Source organism: Nansenia antarctica, assembly GCF_963989245.1.
Source record: "Nansenia antarctica genome assembly, chromosome: 2".
In the NCBI taxonomy this organism is placed as follows: Eukaryota; Metazoa; Chordata; class Actinopteri; order Argentiniformes; family Microstomatidae; genus Nansenia; species Nansenia antarctica.
In genome coordinates this window covers 20,417,088-20,438,877 of record NC_137675.1, presented here as the reverse complement: position 1 = coordinate 20,438,877, position 21,790 = coordinate 20,417,088, and the positions used below count along the sequence as shown (strand labels likewise).

The window sequence follows — 21,790 nt, the reverse complement described above, 5'->3', positions numbered from 1 at the left end:
TCTGCAGAATTTTGGTAGGAATCTGATTTGCGTATCATTAATGAATCTATCCCTATGGTCACCCTTCAGGACCACAGTTTTGCAACATTAACATAACTGCCTAACTTATAGTACAGCGGCTAAGCTCTCATATTATGAGGAATTGTGCACTTTTTGAAGAAAGCATGACATTTCTACCATAGTTAGTACATACCATAAGGTTTATTTTCAGATGTGGAGGGAAGTCAGATTTGACCCCAGAGGCCCGGGAGAGGTCAAATTCAAGATGGCCGCCAGGCCCTGTGTCTAATGTTCAAACACGCTTAATTTTGGAACCAAACAGAGTAGAAAAACACTTTAGGTGTCCTTTCCAACTAAGTTAAGGATGCCTATTCATTTGGTGATACTTTTGAGATTGCCAGAATTCAAGAAAATGCATTTAGTTCAAGGTCTATGTAAAACTTTACCTCAGAAAACACAATTAGTTGTTCTCTTTTATTTATGAACTCTGTATTTATGAAAAAAATACATTTTTATTGCCCTGCATTATTCAGTTATTAGTTATTATTTACTGGGATGTGTGGTTATTTTATTTATTCCTGCTAAGCACAGCGTTATCCGCAGATGGCCCTCTAGGGCACCAGTAGCTAACGCCAGTAGAGTAGAAGACAGTACACTCCGTGACAGTGCAGTATGCACGAGACAGAGAGCACTTCTGACTAAATATCAACAGGTAAATATAACAAGTAAAATGACTTACTATGAACAGACAATATTAGTACACTTGAGTAAAGCCTTAGTTCCTAACTGTAACATGCAAAGACATTGAATTTGATTATAGCCGGGAATGCGTTTGCTAGCTAGCTATGGCAGCGCTGATCAAAATAATTCTGCTAGATAAACTAGTGTAGGTCTGTTATTAGTATTTTTATTACTGGTTTCAAAGCAAGTTTCAGAATAAGAGTCATAGTACCGAAATGTTGTAGTAAATACATTTTTGATTGGACAACACCTGTCACGCAAACACTTCCAAAGAACAAGATGCCACTGTTCAGTAGGCCACCTGTCAAGATAAGGTCAAAAGACAAGGGACAACTTGCAGTACTGAAGAGTGACTGTGGTCTCTTTTCAAGGCTGTACATTTCCTGTCAAACACGAGATGGAGACATCCAACATTTCTTCTCCCATGAAAACCAGGCAGCCCCACCAGCTCTGTCAACTGGAGGAAAACTTTGGGGTTAAAGCAGATCTACTTCGCTGCCTGGAGTCAGATCTGCTCGAAGACAATAGTGTGCCAGTGGCTGATGCAGTAATTCTCGATGGTGCAGCTGTGGTTCAAATGCTAAATCCAAGCACATCAAGAACATTTCAAGAGTATGGAGAAACAGTGTTTGCACCATACATCTCTGCTCAACTTCAGAAAAACACCCAAGTCAACCTTGTCTGGGATGTATACCTACCTGCCAGCCTGAAAGCCTCGTCCAGACAGAAGAGGGGAAAGGGCAGCAGGAAAAGGGTGGCTCCTCCTACTGTGATGCCTAAGAACTGGATGGACTTCCTTCGATGCAATGAGAACAAAACCGAGTTGTTTTCTTTCCTGTCACGCAAAGCTGTTCATCTACCTCTAGCACAGGGCAAGGAACTGTATGCAACAGATGGAACTGGAGTCTTCTGCTCTCCTGCTGAGTCATGCTTGGCCTGCCTTGCCCCATGTTCGCTAAACGAGTGCGACACTCGTCTACTTCTGCATGTGGCAGATGCTGTGCAGAAAGGTTGTAAGAAGGTGACCATACGTACCGTTGATACTGATGTGGTGGTACTGGCTGTGGCTTCATTCAGCAAAATAGCTCCTGATGAGCTGTGGGTTGCCTTTGGTGTCGGGTCAAGCTTACGGTACATAGCTGTTCACCAAATGGTTGCCACAAGGAATCCTACACAGTGCCAGACTCTAACAGTCTTTCACGATTTCACTGGGTGTGACACTGTCTCTGCATTCGCTGGCCGAGGAAAGAAGACTGCCTGGGAGACTTGGAAGTCTTTCCCAGAGGTCAATGATGCTTTCCATGAACTCCTGTGCATGCCAAGTGAGGTCAGTGAAGAATCAAAGTTACTGCTAGAACGATTTGTGGTGCTGATGACCGAACCAGTGAGAGCACGGAGGTGAATGATGCCAGGAAACAGCTCTTCACACAGAAGTCCAGAACTTTAGAGAACATTCCTCCAACCCAGGCAGCCCTCAAAGAGCACTTCAAGCGCACTTGCTACCAGGCCAACTGTTGGAACCAGGTACTGGTCCTGGATCCAGAGATGCCAGAGCCATCTGACTGGGGCTGGACAAAGGAAAGAACTGGGTGGCAGCCGCTCTGGACCACGCTCCCTGAAGCATCAAAATCGTGCCATGAATTAATCCGCTGTCGCTGTGAGACAGGGTGCACTGGATGGTGCAAGTGTGCCAAAGTTGCACTTAAGTGCACTGATCTGTGCTTTTGTTCCCCTCATGTCTTCCCTTATATCCCCTTATGTCTTCCCTTGTCTTTATATCCCCTCGTGTCCTACCTTATATCCCCTCATGTCCTCCCTTATATCCCCTTGTGTCCTCCCTTATATCCCCTCATGTCCTCCCTTATATCCCCTCATGTCCTCCCTTATATCCCCTTGTGTCCTCCCTTATATCCCCTCATGTCCTCCCTTATATCCCCTTGTGTCCTCCCTTATATCCCCTCATGTCCTCCCTTATATCCCCCTATGTCCTCCCTTATATCCCCTTGTGTCCTCCCTTATATCCCCTCATGTCCTCCCTTATATCCCCTCATGTCCTTCCTTATATCCCCTCGTGTCCTCCCTTATATCCCCTTGTGTCCTCCCTTATATCCCCTCATGTCCTCCCTTATATCCCCTTATGTCCTCCCTTATATCCCCTTGTGTCCTCCCTTATATCCCCTCATGTCCTCCCTTATATCCCCTCATGTCCTCCCTTATATCCCCTCATGTCCTCCCTTATATCCCCTTGTGTCCTCCCTTATATCCCCTCATGTCCTCCCTTATATCCCCTCATGTCCTCCCTTATATCCCCTCATGTCCTCCCTTATATCCCCTCATGTCTTCCCTTATATCCCCTCATGTCTTCCCTTGTCTTTCGTCGGTTTGTCGTTAGTTTGTTAGTTGTGTGTACTTTGAGTTCTGTGTACAATTTTGTTTTGGAAATTAAGCACCTTTTTGCATCCTTTGCCTGCCTATGTCTGCATAGTGTGTACTACTCCTCTACACTAACCATAACAATAGTGTCAAAATGGAAGCAAAGTTTCATGTAATCATGTAATTTCAATGTAATTTGACCTTGACTTTGACCTAATTGCATTTTCTTGAATTCTGGCAATCTCAAAAGTATCACCAAATGAATGGGCATCCCTAACTTAGTTGGAAAGGACACCTAAAGTGTTTTTCTACTCTGTTTGGTTCCAAAATTAAGCGTGTTTTAACATTAGACACGGTGGACTGGCGGTCATCTTGACATTGACCTCTCCCGGGCCTCTGGGGTCAAATCTGACTTCCCTCCACATCTGAAAATAAACCTTATGGTATGTACTTAACTATGGTAGAAATGTCATGCTTTCTTCAAAAAGTGCACAATTATTGTGCTAAGCCGCTCTACTATTAGGAGTGTTTTGGGTGATATCTTTGTTCCTACATACTAGAAGAAATATCTTAGCAATATCGTAGCAAATGACCCGAGACGTTTTTAATGTTTCAGAAGCTGCTGTGTAAACATAATTGATATTAACATTAAAAAATACCTATTCATGAAAGCTTTGGTTCCAAGGATATGCCGTTTAACCAATACAGGATGCCATTTAGGTAATTTAGGCAAGTCTGACAGAGCTAATTCCACCCTAAGTGTTGTTTTCTATGTTTCTAGGTTCATTGGCCCTAACCATGCCATTATTAGTCAAAGCTGGAAAAACAGATAGGAAATCAATCCCAAACATTATATTTCTCATTCCAGTGTCTTCTTGTTCTTTTTGGTTGCAGGTACCACAGGGTTCCTCTGGGGCTTGGCTTTGGTCTTGGTTGGTTTAGCTTTGGCCTTTACAAGTTTGGCTTTCACTTTGGCCTCCTTGAGGACACTTGGTTTGCGTTTGCTCGATTTGGGGGCTTTGGGGTTCTTGAGGGGCTTGCCAGGAGGGGCACTCTCCCCTGGACAGCTCTTGAAGGCGTGGACGTCTCTCACACTCTGGCCCGAGAGCTCAGGAGGGTGACCACAGGTGGCTGTTACCTTCAGGGTGACATTCTCCATCCACCTGACGAGAGAAGGAGGGCACAGTGGTTAGGGCCAGAGAGAGAAGGAGAGCACAGTGGTTAGGGCCAGAGAGAGAGAGAGAGAGAAGGAGGGCACAGTGGTCAGGGCCAGAGAGAGAGAAGGAGAGCACAGTGGTTAGGGCCAGAGAGAGAGAAGGAGAGCACAGTGGTTAGGGCCAGAGAGAGAGAGAGAGAGAGAGGAGAGCACAGTGGTTAGGGCCAGAGAGAGAGAGGAGAGCACAGTGGTTAGGGCCAGAGAGAGAGAGGAGAGCACAGTGGTTAGGGCCAGAGAGAGAGAGAGAGAGAGAGAGAGAGAGAGAGAGAGAGAGAGAGAAGGAGAGCACAGTGGTTAGGGCCAGAGAGAGAGAGAGAGAATGAGAGCACAGTGGTTAGGGCCAGGGCCAGAGAGAGAGTGGGTGTGTTCTTATTTATTTTATTTTATTTAACCAGGAGGTCCCTTGAGATTAAAATCTCTTTTTTCGAGACCTGGCCAGGATAGCACATCAGTACAAGTACAAGCCTACACAATTGGAGAAAAACCATAATAAAAATGGGACAACAGATATATATTATAAAATCCATTTTAGGAATAGCATGTTACACAATTCTTAATCAGAGCTTTGAACTCTCCCAGTGAGACAAGATTTTTAAGATGTAGTGTGTTCTGGAGGTTATTCCATGACCAGGTTATTAAGCTGTAGTGTGTTAGAGCAACCCTCTAGTGGCTTTGTAAATAGAGATGTACCAGTGATGCTGTGTCCTTAGGCTTAATGAAGGCCAGGAAACCAGATCGTAAAGTACATAGTGATGTGTACGGGACAATGAGTTGGATATAAAGTGTAGAGAACTGTGTCTAAGCTGTCTCAACAGGCCTAGCCAGGTCAACTCATGCCAGTGAAGCTATGGCACTGGCAACCAGTTGTATGCCTAGGTTGTGTTCAGAAGGGTGACATGTTCAGGATGGTAAAGATACTGTCAGGTATGTTGCCACTCAGAATGACATGATACTGTAGCTAAAGGGTAGTGTGCTGCATGTATCTCAAAAGCCAGTGTTGTTTTCAGTGATGAAAATCCAAAGAAACTTTATTTAACAACTTCCATTTCAGCAAATGTGTAACATTCCTAATAGACAAGCAACATTCTCAAGAAATAGCTTGAAAACCCCCACTTGTTTTCAAGAATGACATATGGATTATAGTAGTTCACACCATTCACAAGGCTGTTGGAACATTGAGATTTATTTATAATTTACAACAACATTGCAAATTCAACTTAAAAAGGTTTTCCAGCTAGCCTAAAACAGTGACATGGGGAAAATGGGGGTAGATGTCTTTTCAGATTTGTCATTAAGTGGATCACACAAAGGGTAACAACAGTAAGGATGAAACTTGAGGAAGCCCAACCAATGGTCCAACGTTTTTCCCCTAGTGTCCATATCTGCATGAGAGAGAGACGAGGGAGAGATTCAGTCAATCAACACAAGACTCAACCACAATCAAAAATTAATGAGTAGCAATTACATTACACTTCAGGATATAGGTATTATTATAGGTAATAATAATAATAATAATAATAATAGGTATTATTATTCCACAATCCACAGGCCCCCCCCACCCCACAACACCATTTACAATCTATTTTCTCAGATAGATTACGAAAAGGGATTATACTCACTTTTGAAACTCCCACTCCCTGTTGTCTAGAGGGCACACCTGTCTGGTCTTGAGCCAACGGGAGATACAGTGAAAATGGAAAGCATGCTGATGGAGAGAAAAAATAAATATATGCATTTCAGAAAATCAACTGCAACTCTGACAATATACACTCTTTGTACTGTGATCATCTAAGTGGATACTGTAGTATCAAACGACTATTTCTAAGCAGAAAAATATGAATGTAATGGTCAAGTACAGTGCTTGATGTGGCATCGTTCCCTCTACGGGACAATCTGTGATCAGTTTGAGCATATCTGCAAAACCATTAAGTCTCACTCACATTGCAGACTCCCCAGGCTACTGTGCACTCCTCAGAGGTGGCAGAGGCCTGGTTTGCCTGGCACTCTATGCCTACAGGGATACAAGTCATGTGTTAGAACGTCATCCACTTATTTTAGGTCAGCCCTGTACAGTCGAGAGTTGTTTTGTGGGGATATGTTATGACAGGCAAGTAATAAATGACAAATTAAACGTATATCTGGGCCCAATCGTTCAAAATTGTTTATCTGGATCAGAATACTTGGGAGTTTTCACTTCCAATGATGTCAAGAACCACAAGTGTGTAATCACCTCTCCTAAAGGGCTTGTTGCCTGTTTGGGTGTTTTTTTTTGTTTCGCTTCAGCATGGTCCTTAAGATTCATAATCTTCATTTCACTTGCTCTGTGGTCCTCTTTTGGCCAGACTCAATGGTATTCACATTCTGGGTTAGGGTTAGGGTTAGGGGTCATTTCAACCCAAATGTTTTTTTTCTTCTTTTTGTTAGTCACTTCTCTACCCTTACTAGAATTAAAACTTGCTACTACTACTACTTCCTAATACTGAGGCACACCCTCCAGCAGTGTGTGGGTTTCTGCAACAGTGAAATTAGGTCCTTTGAGTCCATGGTTCCACCTCTTTGGTGTAGTGAACATAGAGTTTATAGGCCTTGGCCTTGCCATTGAACAAGCCAAAGCACATCTGCTAATTGATGTTTAATGGGTGTGTGTTTGAAAGGACCAATTACATAGCCATCTCATTCAGCCTTTCTCAGAGGAATTACAGAGAGGCACTGACATGGCAGGTACTGTCCATTGCCACCACCGTTTTGGTAGGAAAGGATACCATCAAAGGGTAATAGGTAGCCTAATGTCTACTTTATCACTATAACAGTTAAACAAGTCAACTGCAAAATATAAATGAATGTACAGTACCAGTCAAAAGTTTAGACACTTCAATTGAATAGGAAAGTGTATCCAAACTTTTGACTGGTACTGTATATTACGGTACATGTGGGAAAACTAGGGTTAGGGTTAGGTTTAGGGTTAGTAGCTATCCAGCTAGCAGCTATTTGCCATTGATTTTCGCAAAATGTCAGTGCTTCTACATGTTTTATACATATTTTTGCCTAATCACGTTAGATTTCCTGACTAGTGAGTTTAGTTTTGTAGTCTAGATTGTTAAGCAAACGGTTAGCTAGCTATCACCCAAACAATTCAGTGAAACGCAGACTCATCATCCGTCATAATGAGATCAGTTGTCGCTAGCTAGCTCCTCCCGCTAGCAAGTGCGGGCTTGCTGTTACCTCGGTCATCAAGTTTGCTATAATAATAATACTAGCATTTAGAGTTTATTAAACTCCATTATATTGTGTTTAAAAACAGATAGATTCTCTACCTTGGTCACTTCAAAGCGTTTCTTGCTTGCTCCGCTGTTTGTGCCACTTGGGGTGTCAACATCCATAGCTGCCGCCATCTTGAGGTGTAGTGCAGGTGTAGTGCTGAAACACAACTGTGTACATTTCAAGCCTGCAAACTGCGACACTTTAAATGAATGTGCAATAACACTATGTGCAATATGACAACCCTCGGGTACATAAGGTTCAGAGAATAGGAAATGTTAGAATAGGTATAGCATAGCATAGAGTACAGCACAGTGTTTTATTTGTATAGTATAGTATAGTGGATAGTGTACATAGCCTTTATTTATGTAAACCAGCTCTTTTCCCTTCTTGTTTTTAAAAAAAAAAAATCTTTCCTCGCACCAGGGGAGCCCCCCCTCCCAAATTTCGTTGTTTGGTACCTGTACTATATCAATGACAATAAAGACCATTCATTCATTCATTCATTCATTCATTGATCTGATAGTATCAAATTTATGCCATCTGGTGGAAATATATGGTATTACACCATGGACTCTATTGCACAGCTAAACCCTCTTTTTCAATGAAAGTATACTATAGTCACACAAGTATCGTTAACCCTGTGAGACCCAAGCAATGATCAAAATGACAAGAAAATAAAGAAAAGTCTGATAAAGAAAATAAATCCACTTTCTGAATCACACTTGAGTAGCCGTCCAGGACCGGGGTTGACCACTGCTATAGAGGATCGACCACTGTGGGGTCCAATACAGTCTGTTTTAAAGGCTGTTTCCTCTGTCTTCTTTCGTATATTCTGGTATCTGTTGCTGCTAAAAAATGAAGAAGAGTTCTTGAGCAAATTTAAGACTGTTTATTCAAAAAAGCAGGTTACACAGCATGGTTTTCTCTGGTCTGTAGCTGGTCATCTGGATGGTCGCAGGATGGTCAAGAAAGAAGAGAGAGAGTGTGGTTGTCCAAAGGATTTTATATCCCTTGTGTTATTGTGTTATGCAAATCCTTTCATCCCTGAGCCAACCAAACCAGAGATATGGTCAATGATCGCCCCTTCCCCTCAGAGGTCCATAGAACCTTGCGAAAACATGTTTTCATGTTTTCTCTGTTTCGAACATCTGTTAATGATCAGTGTGTGTGTGTGTGTGTGTGTGTGTGTGTGTGTGTGTGTGTGTGTGTGTGTGTGGTTGCCCAACCCTATGGGCGCCTTTCGGTCTGCCATAACACCACCCCCCTTTGGGCCCCAATGCAATCTTCCTTATAGCTGGACAAGGGGAGAGGCCAGAGTGTGTGTGTGTGTGTGTGTGCTTATCTGTGTGTGTCTGTGTGTGTAAAATATACCACACTTCTCCTACAGGTTTCCCTGGAGGTGCCGGCGGTTTCCCTGGAGGTTTCCCTGGAGGTTTCCCTGGAGGTGCTGGTGGAGCTGGTGGAGCTGGTGGAGCTGGTGGAGCTGGTGGAGCTGGAGGTTCTCCTTTCGGCATGCCCGGACTGGGAGAACTTTTCAACGACCCTGAAGTGCTCAATGCCATGAAGGTATGGCACCTTCTGCTTTTCACCTGAAGCCTTGCACAGGCACACGTTGATAAGCAGAGTCCCATGTCTGTATCCATATCTAATCCTATTGGTCGTGTGTGTGTGTGGTTGTGTCTATAGGACCCAGAGGTGATGGCAGCTTTCCAGGACGTGGCTCAGAACCCAGCCAACATTGCAAAGCACCAGGGTAACCCCAAGGTCATGGCCCTCATCACCAAGCTGAGCTCCAAGTTCGGTAGCCTAGAGTGGAGAATCAGGAGAATAGAAGGTGGTGGGAGAGGAGCAAGTGGATGTCGCTGGGTGTTTTGGAGAATAAAAAGGCTTCTTTTGAGATTATTCCACTGTGTATGGATCAAATATGGTTATGCTATGTTGATAGACTGACAGGTATGAGAGGTATAAGTGATGCGGGGGGCTAAAAACAGGCATGCAGCAAGTTTTACACTAGGCAAGGGATTGGGATGGGGGCAACAGCAATTTATGTTAATTAATTGAGGGTCAGTCTGTTAAAGGCAGTTATCGCTTAGCAGTTACAAAAGCTAACTAAATGATTGCTGATGGAGAATCCGAACAAGGCTTGTCGCAGCCTTATTATTCAGAGTCCCCCATTGACTCTTCCCACCCATCCCCTCCCCTTAGGGCTACGCTTCAATACAGGTTGATGTTTTCTTACCTGAACCTGGAATAGTCAGACCGGACCTCTCGCCATAGTCATCAGCAGAGGAATGTTTTAGAGACACTACTTTGTTGGGGTTATAGGTCACCATCTTCTGTGGCGTCTTCTGAGCTGACCAAAACAATGGCCGTTTGTCTTATTTCAGGAGTTGACGTATACAGTAGGGTTTTCGGTAAAATTATTTTTCCCTCAGGTTTTCTAATGTTTTACTCACCTTCACTGTAACGTAACATTTTTCCCTGTCTGTTTCTTCTTCCAAATGCGAAAAAAATGATGTATTAACTGTTCTTTTGATTTTGAATCTGTGTTGGACAATATCAATTCAAATCAATAAATCTTTGGTTGTTGAAAAAAAAAAACATTTTGTAAGGTTTCCTCCTTCTTGTGATGGTTTTGGTTTCTCAAGAATGCACTCTTCAAGATGTAATTATTTGATAGCCGTTAATCAGATTTGTTCGTTAGGAAAGCTTCAGTTTCACAAATGGTGTGTGACTAGAGTACTGTGCATATCATTTGGATAATGTTAGTCAGTGGTGCCAATCTTCACAGTTCATTTGGGATGGAACAAGAATACATTTTTACCTTAGTGGTAGCCAGTTCTGAATAGCCTTATTTGATCAGAAACACAGATATGACGCAACTCTGACATACTATACATATTCAGCAAGGGCTTGTCCATTGTATTGATAGAACTATGTTAAATGGGAGTCATCTCTACTAACAACCTGGCAAGTGGCACAGAAACAATAACACCAGTCTGTCTCTTAATGATCCACTTGGTATCTCCAGACAGTTTTACAAGCATTGTTCGCTGCTCCCTCAGCTCTGTAGAGGGGGAATTTAGCAGACGCCTTATTCCAAAGCGACTTACAATCAATACATTTGACTAAGCAAGTGAATCATCAATTCCCCAGTCGTAGCAGGAAGAGTAATCTAGCTCAGGCCAGGGGCCATTGGCAGTCGTCGTGATAGAAGAAAGAATTATTTATTTTTACACAGGAGAAACAGTACGGGGGGGGGGGGGAGACACAATCAAGGGGGAAGCAGGTGTCTCAGGAGGCACAGTGCTGGGTGGTAGAAGATGTCACAAGAGGAGCAGTTAAGGTGTAACCTGAAGAGATGGGTCTTCAGTCTCCGGCTCATCAAAAATAAGCCTGGATTTTCTTTTAGCGACATTGATGAAATACCCCCCAGGCCTAGAGCCTGGAGGAGCAGGCCTGACCTGCTAATATTCCATGGCTGTTTGTCTTCCTAATTGAGGATTACCACCCTGTGTCACATGGGTCCAGACAGACCCTGCTTTGGTCACTGTGTCTAAGCTGTCTCAACAGGCCTAGCCAGGTCAACTCATGCCAGTGAAGCTATGGCACTGGCAACCAGTTGTATGCCTAGGTTGTGTTCAGAAGGGTGACATGTTCAGGATGGTAAAGATACTGTCAGGTATGTTGCCACCCAGAATGACATGATACTGTAGCTAAAGGGTAGTGTGCTGCATGTATCTCAAAAGCCAGTGTTGTTTTCAGTGATGAAACAATTCATTCCAAAGAAACTTTATTTAACAACTTCCATTTCAGCAAATGTGTAACATTCCTAATAGACAAGCAACATTCTCAAGAAATAGCTTGAAAACCCCCACTTGTTTTCAAGAATGACATATGGATTATAGTAGTTAACACCATTCACAAGGCTGTTGGAACATTGAGATTTATTTATAATTTACAACAACATTGCAAATTCAACTTAAAAAGGTTTTCCCGCTAGCCTAAAACAGTGACATGGGGAAAATGGGGGTAGATGTCTTTTCAGATTTTACAATTTACCATTTAAAATTTTACAATTTACAACAACATTGCAAATTCAACTTAAAAAGGTTTTCCCGCTAGCCTAAAACAGTGACATGGGGAAAATGGGGGTAGATGTCTTTTCAGATTTTACAATTTACAATTTAAAATTGTACAATTTACAACAACATTGCAAATTCAACTTAAAAAGGTTTTCCCGCTAGCCTAAAACAGTGACATGGGGAAAATGGGGGTAGATGTCTTTTCAGATTTGTCATTAAGTGGATCACACAAAGGGTAACAACAGTAAGGATGAAACTTGAGGAAGCCCAACCAATGGTCCAAAGTTTTTCCCCTAGTGTCCATATCTGCATGAGAGAGAGACGAGGGAGAGATTCAGTCAATCAACACAAGACTCAACCACAATCAAAAATTAATGAGTAGCAATTACATTACACTTCAGGATATAGGTATTATTATAGGTAATAATAATAATAATAATAATTAGTATTATTATAAAGGTATTATTATTCCACAATCCACAGGTCCCCCCCACCCCACAACACCATTTACAATCTATTTTCTCAGATAGATTATGAAAAGGGATTATACTCACTTTTCAAACTCCCACTCCTTGTTGTCAAGAGGGCACACCTGTCTGGCCTTGAGCCAACGGGAGATACAGTGAAAATGGAAAGCATGCTGATGGAGAGAAAAAGAGAGAGAAACAATAAATATATGCATTTCAGAAAATCAACTGCAACTCTGACAATATACACTCTTTGTACTGTGATCATCTAAGTGGATACTGTAGTATCAAACGACTATTTCTAAGCAGAAAAATATGAATGTAATGGTCAAGTACAGTGCTTGATGTGGCATCGTTCCCTCTACGGGACAATCTGTGATCAGTTTGAGCATATCTGCAAAACCATTAAGTCTAACTCACATTGCAGGCTCCCCAGGCTACTGTGCACTCCCCAGGGGTGGCAGAGACCTGGTTTGCCTGGCACTCAATGCCTACAGGGATACAAGTCATGTGTTAGAACGTCATCCACTTATTTTAGGTCAGCCCGGTACAGTCAAATATACTATCTATTGAATACTCACAGAGATCCATAATGTGATTCCTACAGATAGCACAGTTGTCCAACACAAGGTCCCAGGCCCAAAGTGTCACTGCATTCCACTGTCGAAAAGAATAGTCAGAGTAAATAAGTGACATTCAAGTACAATCACTACGAACCACAGTAAGTTGGCCTGGAAATGCATGATGTTTGTGAGTTGTTTTGTGGGGATATGTTATGACAGGCAAGTAATAAATGACAAATTAAACGTATATCTGGGCCCAATCGTTCAAAATTGTTTATCTGGATCAGAATACTTGGGAGTTTTCACTTCCAATGATGTCAAGAACCACAAGTGTGTAATCACCTCTCCTAAAGGGCTTGTTGCCTGCTTGGGTGTTTTTTTTGTTTCGCTTCAGCATGGTCCTTAAGATTCATAATCTTCATTTCACTTGCTCTGTGGTCCTCTTTTGGCCAGACTCAATGGTATTCACATTCTGGGTTAGGGTTAGGGGTCATTTCAACCCAAATGTTTTTTTTCTTCTTTTTGTTAGTCACGTCTCTACCCTTACTAGAATTAAAACTTGCTACTACTACTACTTCCTAATACTGAGGCACACCCTCCAGCAGTGTGTGGGTTTCTGCAACAGTGAAATTAGGTCCTTTGAGTCCATGGTTCCACCTCTTTGGTGTAGTGAACATAGAGTTTATAGGCCTTGGCCTTGCCATTGAACAAGCCAAAGCACATCTGCTAATTGATGTTTAATGGGTGTGTGTTTGAAAGGACCAATTACATAGCCATCTCATTCAGCCTTTCTCAGAGGAATTACAGAGAGGCACTGACATGGCAGGTACTGTCCATTGCCACCACCGTTTTGGTAGGAAAGGATACCATCAAAGGGTAATAGGTAGCCTAATGTCTACTTTATCACTATAACAGTTAAACAAGTCAACTGCAAAATATAAATGAATGTACAGTACCAGTCAAACGTTTAGACACTTCAATTGAATAGGAAAGTGTATCCAAACTTTTGACTGGTACTGTATATTACGGTTTATTGCAGGCAGTTAAGTGATATCTAGCCATGACCATACTGCCTAATCGCATTTTGGGCCTATTGATTAAGGCAAGTAGCTATCCAGCTAGCAGCTATTTGCCATTGATTTTCGCAAAATGTCAGTGCTTCTACATGTTTTATACATATTTTTGCCTAATCACGTTAGATTTCGCTGACTAGTGAGTTTAGTTTTGTAGTCTAGATTGTTAAGCAAACGGTTAGCTAGCTATCACCCAAACAATTCAGTGAAACGCAGACTCATCATCCGTCATAATGAAGAGTCATTGTCTCTAGCTAGCTCCTCCCGCTAGCAAGCTCCTCCCGCTAGCAAGTGCGGGCTTCCTGTTACCTAGGTAATCAAGTCATCAAGTTTGCTATAATAATAATACTAGCATTTAGATGTTATTAAACTCCATTATATTGTGTTTAAAAACAGATAGATTCTCTACCTTTTTCACTTCAAAGCGTTTCTTGCTTGCTCCGCTGTTTGTGCCACTTGTGTCAACATCCATAGCGGCCGCCATCTTATAGGTATAGTGCAGGTGTAGTGCTGAAACAAACAAATTTCAAATTTCAAGCCTGCAAACTGCGACACTAACCCTCCGGTTGTGTTCCCGGTCAAATCTGACCGAGAGCAACTTTCATCAATCATAAATATTGTGTTTTACATTTGATTGCCTCAAGGCCTTATGATATCCTCCACACTAGGCATTTGAACATATACAATTGCTGACTAACCACTGGCATTGAATTTCGAGGTTTTAGTCAACTTTGTAACATCGGTGGGGTTTCTGGTCAAAAATGACCGCCATAGTAAATTAATGGATAACACAAGTTGTAACAAGCTACAACATTCCAGGATGTATCAGACCTGTTCAAATCCCTCATATATAAAGTTTGACAAATTTCAAACTAAACAATTAGGTGTTTGTTATGGGAACCCTTCTCTTTCCCGTGCTTATATGCCCATCCAGTTATTCAGATTAACCAATAGTCTACATTGTTTATGCCTCATCAAATTTTGCACAGTATATGTTGAGATGTTGAAGAACTGATCCAATGTGTTGTTTGGCAGAGATATATAGAGTTTCAGGGTGTAACTGGCCTTCTTATTTGAAATTCTCAAAAACGGAAATGAAATATTCAATTTCTACTGTGTATATAGTCACATTACAGTAATTTGGTCATATCTATGTTCATTTTTTAACATCTCACAGGTCTCAGCTTTCACCAAGTACCAAATTTAGCAAATTTGACTATGTAGTTTTGGAGATATGAAGCAGTTAATCAGACCGGTCTAATTAGACCGGGAACACCAATGATGGGGGGGCAAACATGAACACAACCGGAGGGTTAAGTGCTTAAATCATTACCTACTTACGGATTTCAGGTATTTAGCTGTGCTTGATTTCAGGCCCCGGGCAGGCATAAGAATGTGAAATGATTTCAAATACTATTTTGACCCATGTCTGCCACTGATATAGTACATATGTTACGGTACATGTGGGAATACGGTACATGTGGGAAAACTAGGGTTAGGGTTAGGTGCTAGAGTGACTTGGTACATGCTGGCATGTCTAACCCTAACCCTAACCTTAACCCTAACCCTAACCCTACCCCTAACCTTAACCCTAACCGTAACCCTAGCACCCTAGCACCTAACCCTAACCCTAGTTTTCCCACATGTACCGTATTCCCACATGCCTACTCCATACGTAATATCCTAAATCCTATAATAGTCATCACTAGATGTCAGAGTTGCAGTAAGTGAGGTTCAGCTTTCATATCAAAGGAGTTTTGTTACTAGAATTTCTAGAGAGAGAGAGTTTTATCTGATAAGGTAAGCATGAATCAATAGCAAAAATTAGCAGTAGTGATGGTGTTTCTGTTATTTTAACACCACCAAGCGTCTTTGAGTGTCTAGAAAAGCGCTATATAAGTCTAAAGTATTATTATTATTATTATTATTATTATTATTATAACTGGGTTCCAGTTCTGAAAAATGTCTGTTTATGGTCAAAAGGTCATGTGTGTTACCTTAGTAACAGTACACGGACAGAGGGACCTATCCTCAAGCGGAGTTACTTCACTCCTCTCTTATCTGTTTACTTTGAGAAACACAAATATTGGAGAGAGGCTGATCTGCACAGAATCCGATTTTTTTAGCCAGTAAACACTGGAGAGAAGTATTTTTTACCCACAACATCTTTAATCAGAAACTTAAAGGAGGAATAGACTTGCTCTTTGACCCTACAGAAGATGGTCTCTAATCTGGCTCTGCTGATGTTCTGTCAGCTTGCTCTGTGTATGACTACAGTGACGTCTAAAGGTAGGTGATAGTTGTTCTGTCAGCTTGATTGTGTCTGTGATGTTTGTTTTTCTTATCCAGGTATTGATGGCTATGTTTTCATTTTATACACCTGACGACACCTTGTAAGATATTTTTGTATCAGGACAACTATCCTTATGTGTTTATGTACTGTACTTCATTAACCTTTTACCCCCTCTACCTCTCCCTAGCATGTGGCCGACCCCCCCTGACAGATGGTATGTCGTCGGAGGGGCACCAGAGGGTGTATGTGGCGGGATACGAACTACGGCTCTCATGTAAACCAGGATACGTACCGACCTCGGGCTATCGCACTATTGTCTGCACTGAGGCAGGAGAGTGGACCAGGATTAGACTTCGGTGCATACGTGGGTCTCCATCACAATTTTTGTACATCATGTTCTCCTTTAATTTTAAGTCCCATTGAGGTCTGAGTGTGTCCTTTCCAAAGAGAGACCAGGCCAAGATAGCCACAATACAGAGATAAGACTTTTGACAGATATTTTCCTAAACAACTACAAAAGTACAGAGCCTACTGGATAACACATGAAAGCATTATACCACACTTATTTACAATGCTCTTGACACCTCTTCCTCTCACAGAAAGGGAGTGCCCCATCCCACGAACATCACCTAATGGAGATATGGAGTATACAGACAATGTGTACCAGAGTAGAGTCAACTACAGCTGCAAAGAAGGGTACGAGAGAGCAAGTCACATAATTGGACAGCCTAACGTTGTCTGTGTTTTGAACACAGGATGGTTGGTTGGAGGGTTGGATGGAAATATAGCTGCATGACAGCGGGCTGCATGTGTAAGAAGCCGTCTCATATATGAAAAGATATTGGCATGGACCAGTAATAACCTGTAACAGCTGAGTGTGGTGGTCCACAGGTATATTCTGCATGGGGCCAATAGCAGTGAGTGCCTAGCCGATGGGACCTGGAGTGAACCGACACCTGAATGCAAACGTAGGTACTACATCTACTATGTTTCTTGCACAAACGTCTGGAAAGAGAGAGATATTAAGAAAGAGAAATACAAGTTAATTTCTTCAAAAATTATGTAGAAGGACTAGAAAGAGAACAAGAGGGAGAGCTAGCTATTTTTGTAATAGTGTTTTTGTATTGGCACCAGCCGGCTATGGATGCATACTTTTGGACATATTCTTATGAGAAATACAGTACATGTGCATGTATCATATGCAATCTTCATTGTATACTGTAGTTAGTTACCATGAAAATAAGTAAGTATTATTATTATTATTATTACTACTACCGGTACTACTACTACTACTACTACTACTACTACTACTACTACTACTACTACTACTACTACTACTACTACTACTACTACTACTACTACTACTACTACTACTACTACTACTACTACTACTACTACTACTACTACTACTACTACTACTACTACTACTACTAATAATAATAATAATAATAATAAGTATGTGTTTTTACGATATGCAATATGACCATTATCATATTATGTTCACAGTATGGTGCTATCCATCGTCCATAGTCCATTATGCTTTGCTAATCTATCTTGTAAACATCTCTCTCTTCTGCCAGCGGTTACCTGTGGTCTCCCTCCCATGCCCATATATGGAAAGATGGTCTACGACAGGAAGTTGAAAGGCAGCACGGTCGATTATGGCTTCGGTGGGAAGTACCACTGTCTGCCGCCCTTCGTCCTGTTTGGCAATGAGAGAGGGTCATGCACCGCCCACGGCAACTGGACTGAAACACCTGAATGTAAAAGTAAGTGTAAATAATTTGTTAGCAATTATCCATTCCATGGTATAGTCTTGTTGCTCAGTTGTCTCAGCACTTTATTGTCTCCCATGTCACTTATCCTCACCCGTCTACAACACATTGGCATAACCGGCACCGCCCTCTCCTGGTTCAAGTCCTATCTCTCAGACAGACATCAATACATCTAAATAAATAACTGTAAATCCTCCACTGCTCCAGTCACCCACGGTGTCCCCCAGGGTTCAGTGCTAGGCCCCCTCCTCTTCATCCTGTACATCCTTCCCCTTGGACAGGTCCTCCGCCGCCACGGCCTCCGCTTCCACTGCTATGCCGATGACACCCAACTCTACCTCTCCTCCAAAACCATACCCCCTAACACCCACTCCACTCTCACTACCTGCCTCAACGACATCAAATCATGGATGCAACTGAATTTTCTGAAACTCAACTGCAATAAATCGGAAATCCTCATCATCGGCCCAAAGTCCCTCACCCGTTCCACCCAGACATTCTCACTCAACATCGATGGCTTCACCGTAACCCCCTCCAACCACGTCCGCAACCTCGGCATCATCTTTGATCCCACCCTCTCGTTCCTTCCCCATGCCAACCAGGTCACTAAATCTGCTTTTTTCCACCTCAGGAACATTGCCCGCATCCGACCCTCCCTGTCCTTTTCCGCTGCTGAAACACTCATCCATGCCTTCATAACTTCCCGACTCGACTACTGCAACAGCATCCTCTACGCCGGCCTAATAACATCCTAAACAAATTCCAATACTTCCAGAACTCTGCTGCCCGTCTGCTCACCTCCACTCGCCGCCGTGACCACATGACCCCTGTCCTCCAAAACCTACACTGGCTCCCGGTCAAATACAGGATCCAATTCAAAATCCTACTCACCACTTACAAAGCCATCAACAATCTGGCCCCCTCCTACCTTGCCGACCTCGTCCCCCACTACACCCCCTCCCGTTGCCTCTGGTCTGATGACCAAACCACCCTCAAGACCACCAGGACCAAACTCCGGACCTGGTGTGATAGGGCCTTTTCAGCTGCAGCCCCGTCCCTCTGGAACGCCCTCCCCAACCACATCAGACAGGCCAACACCCTCCCAACATTTAAACAGGCCCTCAAAACCCACCTCTTCAAGCTCGTCTTCACCAGTTAACCCTCTCCCCCTCCCCTTCCCATGTGTCCCCAGCACTACCTTAATTAGGCCCCTATACTTTCTTTTAATTTTTTCCTTTTTATTATTACTACTCGATCTTTTCAGTTTGTACTGCGTCTTTGAGTGTCTAGAAAAGCGCTATATAAGTCTAATGTATTATTATTATTAGTAGTAGTAGTATTATTATTATTATTATTATCTATCGAGGAATACAAAGTTATTGCACTGCTTAAGGGCTAATTTGCATGTGCATAAAAGTGCCAAAAAGGAATTGGCCAGAGTCTAACAATAATACTTCTAAAGATGGAATGAGACATTTTCCAATGGGAGTTTCAAGTACTGCAACTGGTGTTTGCATGATGTGTAGTGCATTCTTCAGACTGTTTACATAAACTTAGACCTCTGCCTCTGCAGTTGTGACCTGCCCTCCTCCGACGGACATAGAGAACGGTTACATGACCACCAGTGAAACGAGAGAGCACGGCTACAAGGAGAGAATCAGATACGGCTGCAACCGCAACTTTGTTCTGGATGGGCCTGTCGAGACTGAGTGTCAGGAGACAGGGGAATGGTCACTGATGCCAGTCTGCAGGGGTAAGACCGTGGATCAGGGGTGTCAAACTTGTCCGATATGAACAGGTGTACGCCAGGGGTCTTAATCTGATTATTGCCGAATCGGTTATGGCCTTACATGACACTTGCCCAAACGGAATATTGAGCATAAGCCGCTTAATACAGGATTATGGTGTGCATGTGAACGCAGTCAATGTTATTGGTTCTGAAGCCGTGTATACCTTTTTCGGAAGCCTGACATCATTCTTTTTTTGCACATTTCTGACATAAAAATAATTATGGCATGCTTACTTAAAAGTATACACAGCTTCGGTGCAGATAACATCACTGCAATATTCGATATATTATATATATCATCAACAGACAACAAAAACAGTTTTGAGCCACTTTACCAAGATTGTCTTCCTCTTTGGTTCACAGGCCACTGTACCCTTGACATTAAGAGAGGAAAGGTGCTCTACGATGGAAAGAAAGTCTCGATTAAAGACCTGGAACCCAAACAAATAAATCATTTTGAAATGATATCTTTCTACTGCATGAATGAGGACAGAAATTGTAGCTATCCTGTGTCAACGCAGTGCCTCGATGGAAAACTCCACATCCCAGCATGCTTTATTCCACATTTATTCCACATGAGGGGTACATGATTTATTCCAGTAGAGGGGTTTCTCATGATTGTGCCTAATCCTAATCTTTTAAAAAGTGTGTTGCTTAATTGTGTGTGTGTATGTGTGTATGTGTGTGTATGTGTGTGTGTGTAAAAAATTACACTTAAAAATCTTCTTCTTATGAACCGCAAGTCTGATTGACATGAAAATTGGTATGTAGTATGCTTGTACCGGTCCCTGCATAGTTTGTGAAGGACAAGTTCATACCTCTCAAAATACACAGCTATATGCAAATTAATATGTTAACCTTTCTGTGTGTGTGTGTGTGTGTGTGTGTGTGTGTGTATGTGTGTGTATGTGTATGTGTGTGTGTGTCTGTGTCTGTGTCTGTGTCTGCGTATGTGTATGTCTGTATATGTGCATACATGTGTGTATGTATGTGATTTCTCTCCTAGAACCTGGATTGTTTCGCATTCTCTTGTTTTCAGGTCCCCTTCCTTCAGAAATGCCCGCTTGTTGAAGCACAGAGACGCCTGATACAGCAACATGAGGAGAAGACAAACAACTGTTCATCTGTCTGTGAACTGTATATTACATAGACCAGTTGAACTGTATGGAAGTATATAGTGGACTTAATTCAAATGTTAATACAATTTGAGATTGCAATTGCATGTTCCACTTTTGCATGCATTCTTTCAGTCAATATTCAAAATCAAATGCAATCATATGATTAGCATTTTCATGTACCTGGTATGCACATTCGCCTGTCAATATTAAAATGATAATTCAAAGCCATTTGACCTTTCATTTTCAAAATCATGCGCTGCTTTGTAACTGACAAAATTCTAAAGTTCATCCTAAAGTGAAAATTACTATGCAATCCCACAATAGCATTTTCATTTTCCACTTTTGCCTGCATTATTTGAGTCAATATGACAATTGTAATGCAATAATGTGATTAGCGTTTGCATTTCTCCATTCTAGTAAACACATCCGCTTCGTGGCTGACAAAATTCAAATGTTGACCATTTCATGCAATAATGGTATTGCATGAAACACACACGCTTATAGGCTAATATATTAGAATATATTATTCAAATGATCCCATTCTCATGTTCTACCGGATACTGATCTTTTTGTACAATGTCTCTTTATTTACATGTGTATAATCTGTACAGTCATTCATTATAATTTATATAAGAAGTGAATCTGACCCTTTGACAAATCAGGATTACTCATATAGAAACGTACATATATCTGAAAATAGCAATGTACAATGATGTTTACTCTATTTTCTCCTTAGGGCTTGTTTATCATATTTTTACTTATTCTACTTATTCAACTCTTTCCAGAATCAGGTTTTGCTCATTTTCACTCATCATTGGCAGTTGTGATCATGAATTGATCCAAACTATTGATCCAAACTATTTGTGTTCTATTTACTGTAGGCCTACACTAATCTGGGAGGAGGGTGCTGTTCCTGGTCACTAGGGCCACCGGTAGTGAAGCCCTAATCCATGTGTTCTATCAAAAAAAAATATGAATGCCTTGTTCTTATAATTTGACAGCATACATGCTACTGAAAACAGCTGGTTGATGTTGT

The 21,790-nt window shown here is 42.0% G+C and overlaps 2 protein-coding genes across 2 annotated transcripts; one reads left to right on the top strand and one right to left on the bottom strand.

Moving 5' to 3' along the window:
• Positions 1-5,945: 5,945 nt before the first annotated feature.
• On the bottom strand, positions 5,946-14,263 carry LOC308151407 (E3 ubiquitin-protein ligase RBX1-like; the record flags this gene model as incomplete). Its single annotated transcript, XM_080524271.1, has 4 exons — positions 5,946-6,035; positions 6,271-6,341; positions 12,725-12,803; positions 14,189-14,263. The coding sequence occupies 4 exons, from the start codon at positions 14,261-14,263 to the stop codon at positions 5,946-5,948; spliced, it is 315 nt and encodes a 104-aa protein (XP_080380397.1).
• A 1,598-nt stretch (positions 14,264-15,861) lies between these two features.
• LOC308151113 (beta-2-glycoprotein 1-like) lies at positions 15,862-20,976 on the top strand. The gene is made up of 8 exons (XM_080523933.1): positions 15,862-16,068; positions 16,260-16,436; positions 16,672-16,768; positions 16,964-17,040; positions 17,653-17,841; positions 19,421-19,600; positions 20,000-20,218; positions 20,643-20,976. Exons 1-8 carry the CDS (start codon positions 15,999-16,001, stop codon positions 20,705-20,707), a joined length of 1,074 nt encoding a protein of 357 aa, XP_080380059.1. The 5' UTR covers positions 15,862-15,998; the 3' UTR covers positions 20,708-20,976.
• The last annotated feature ends 814 nt before the right edge of the window (positions 20,977-21,790 follow it).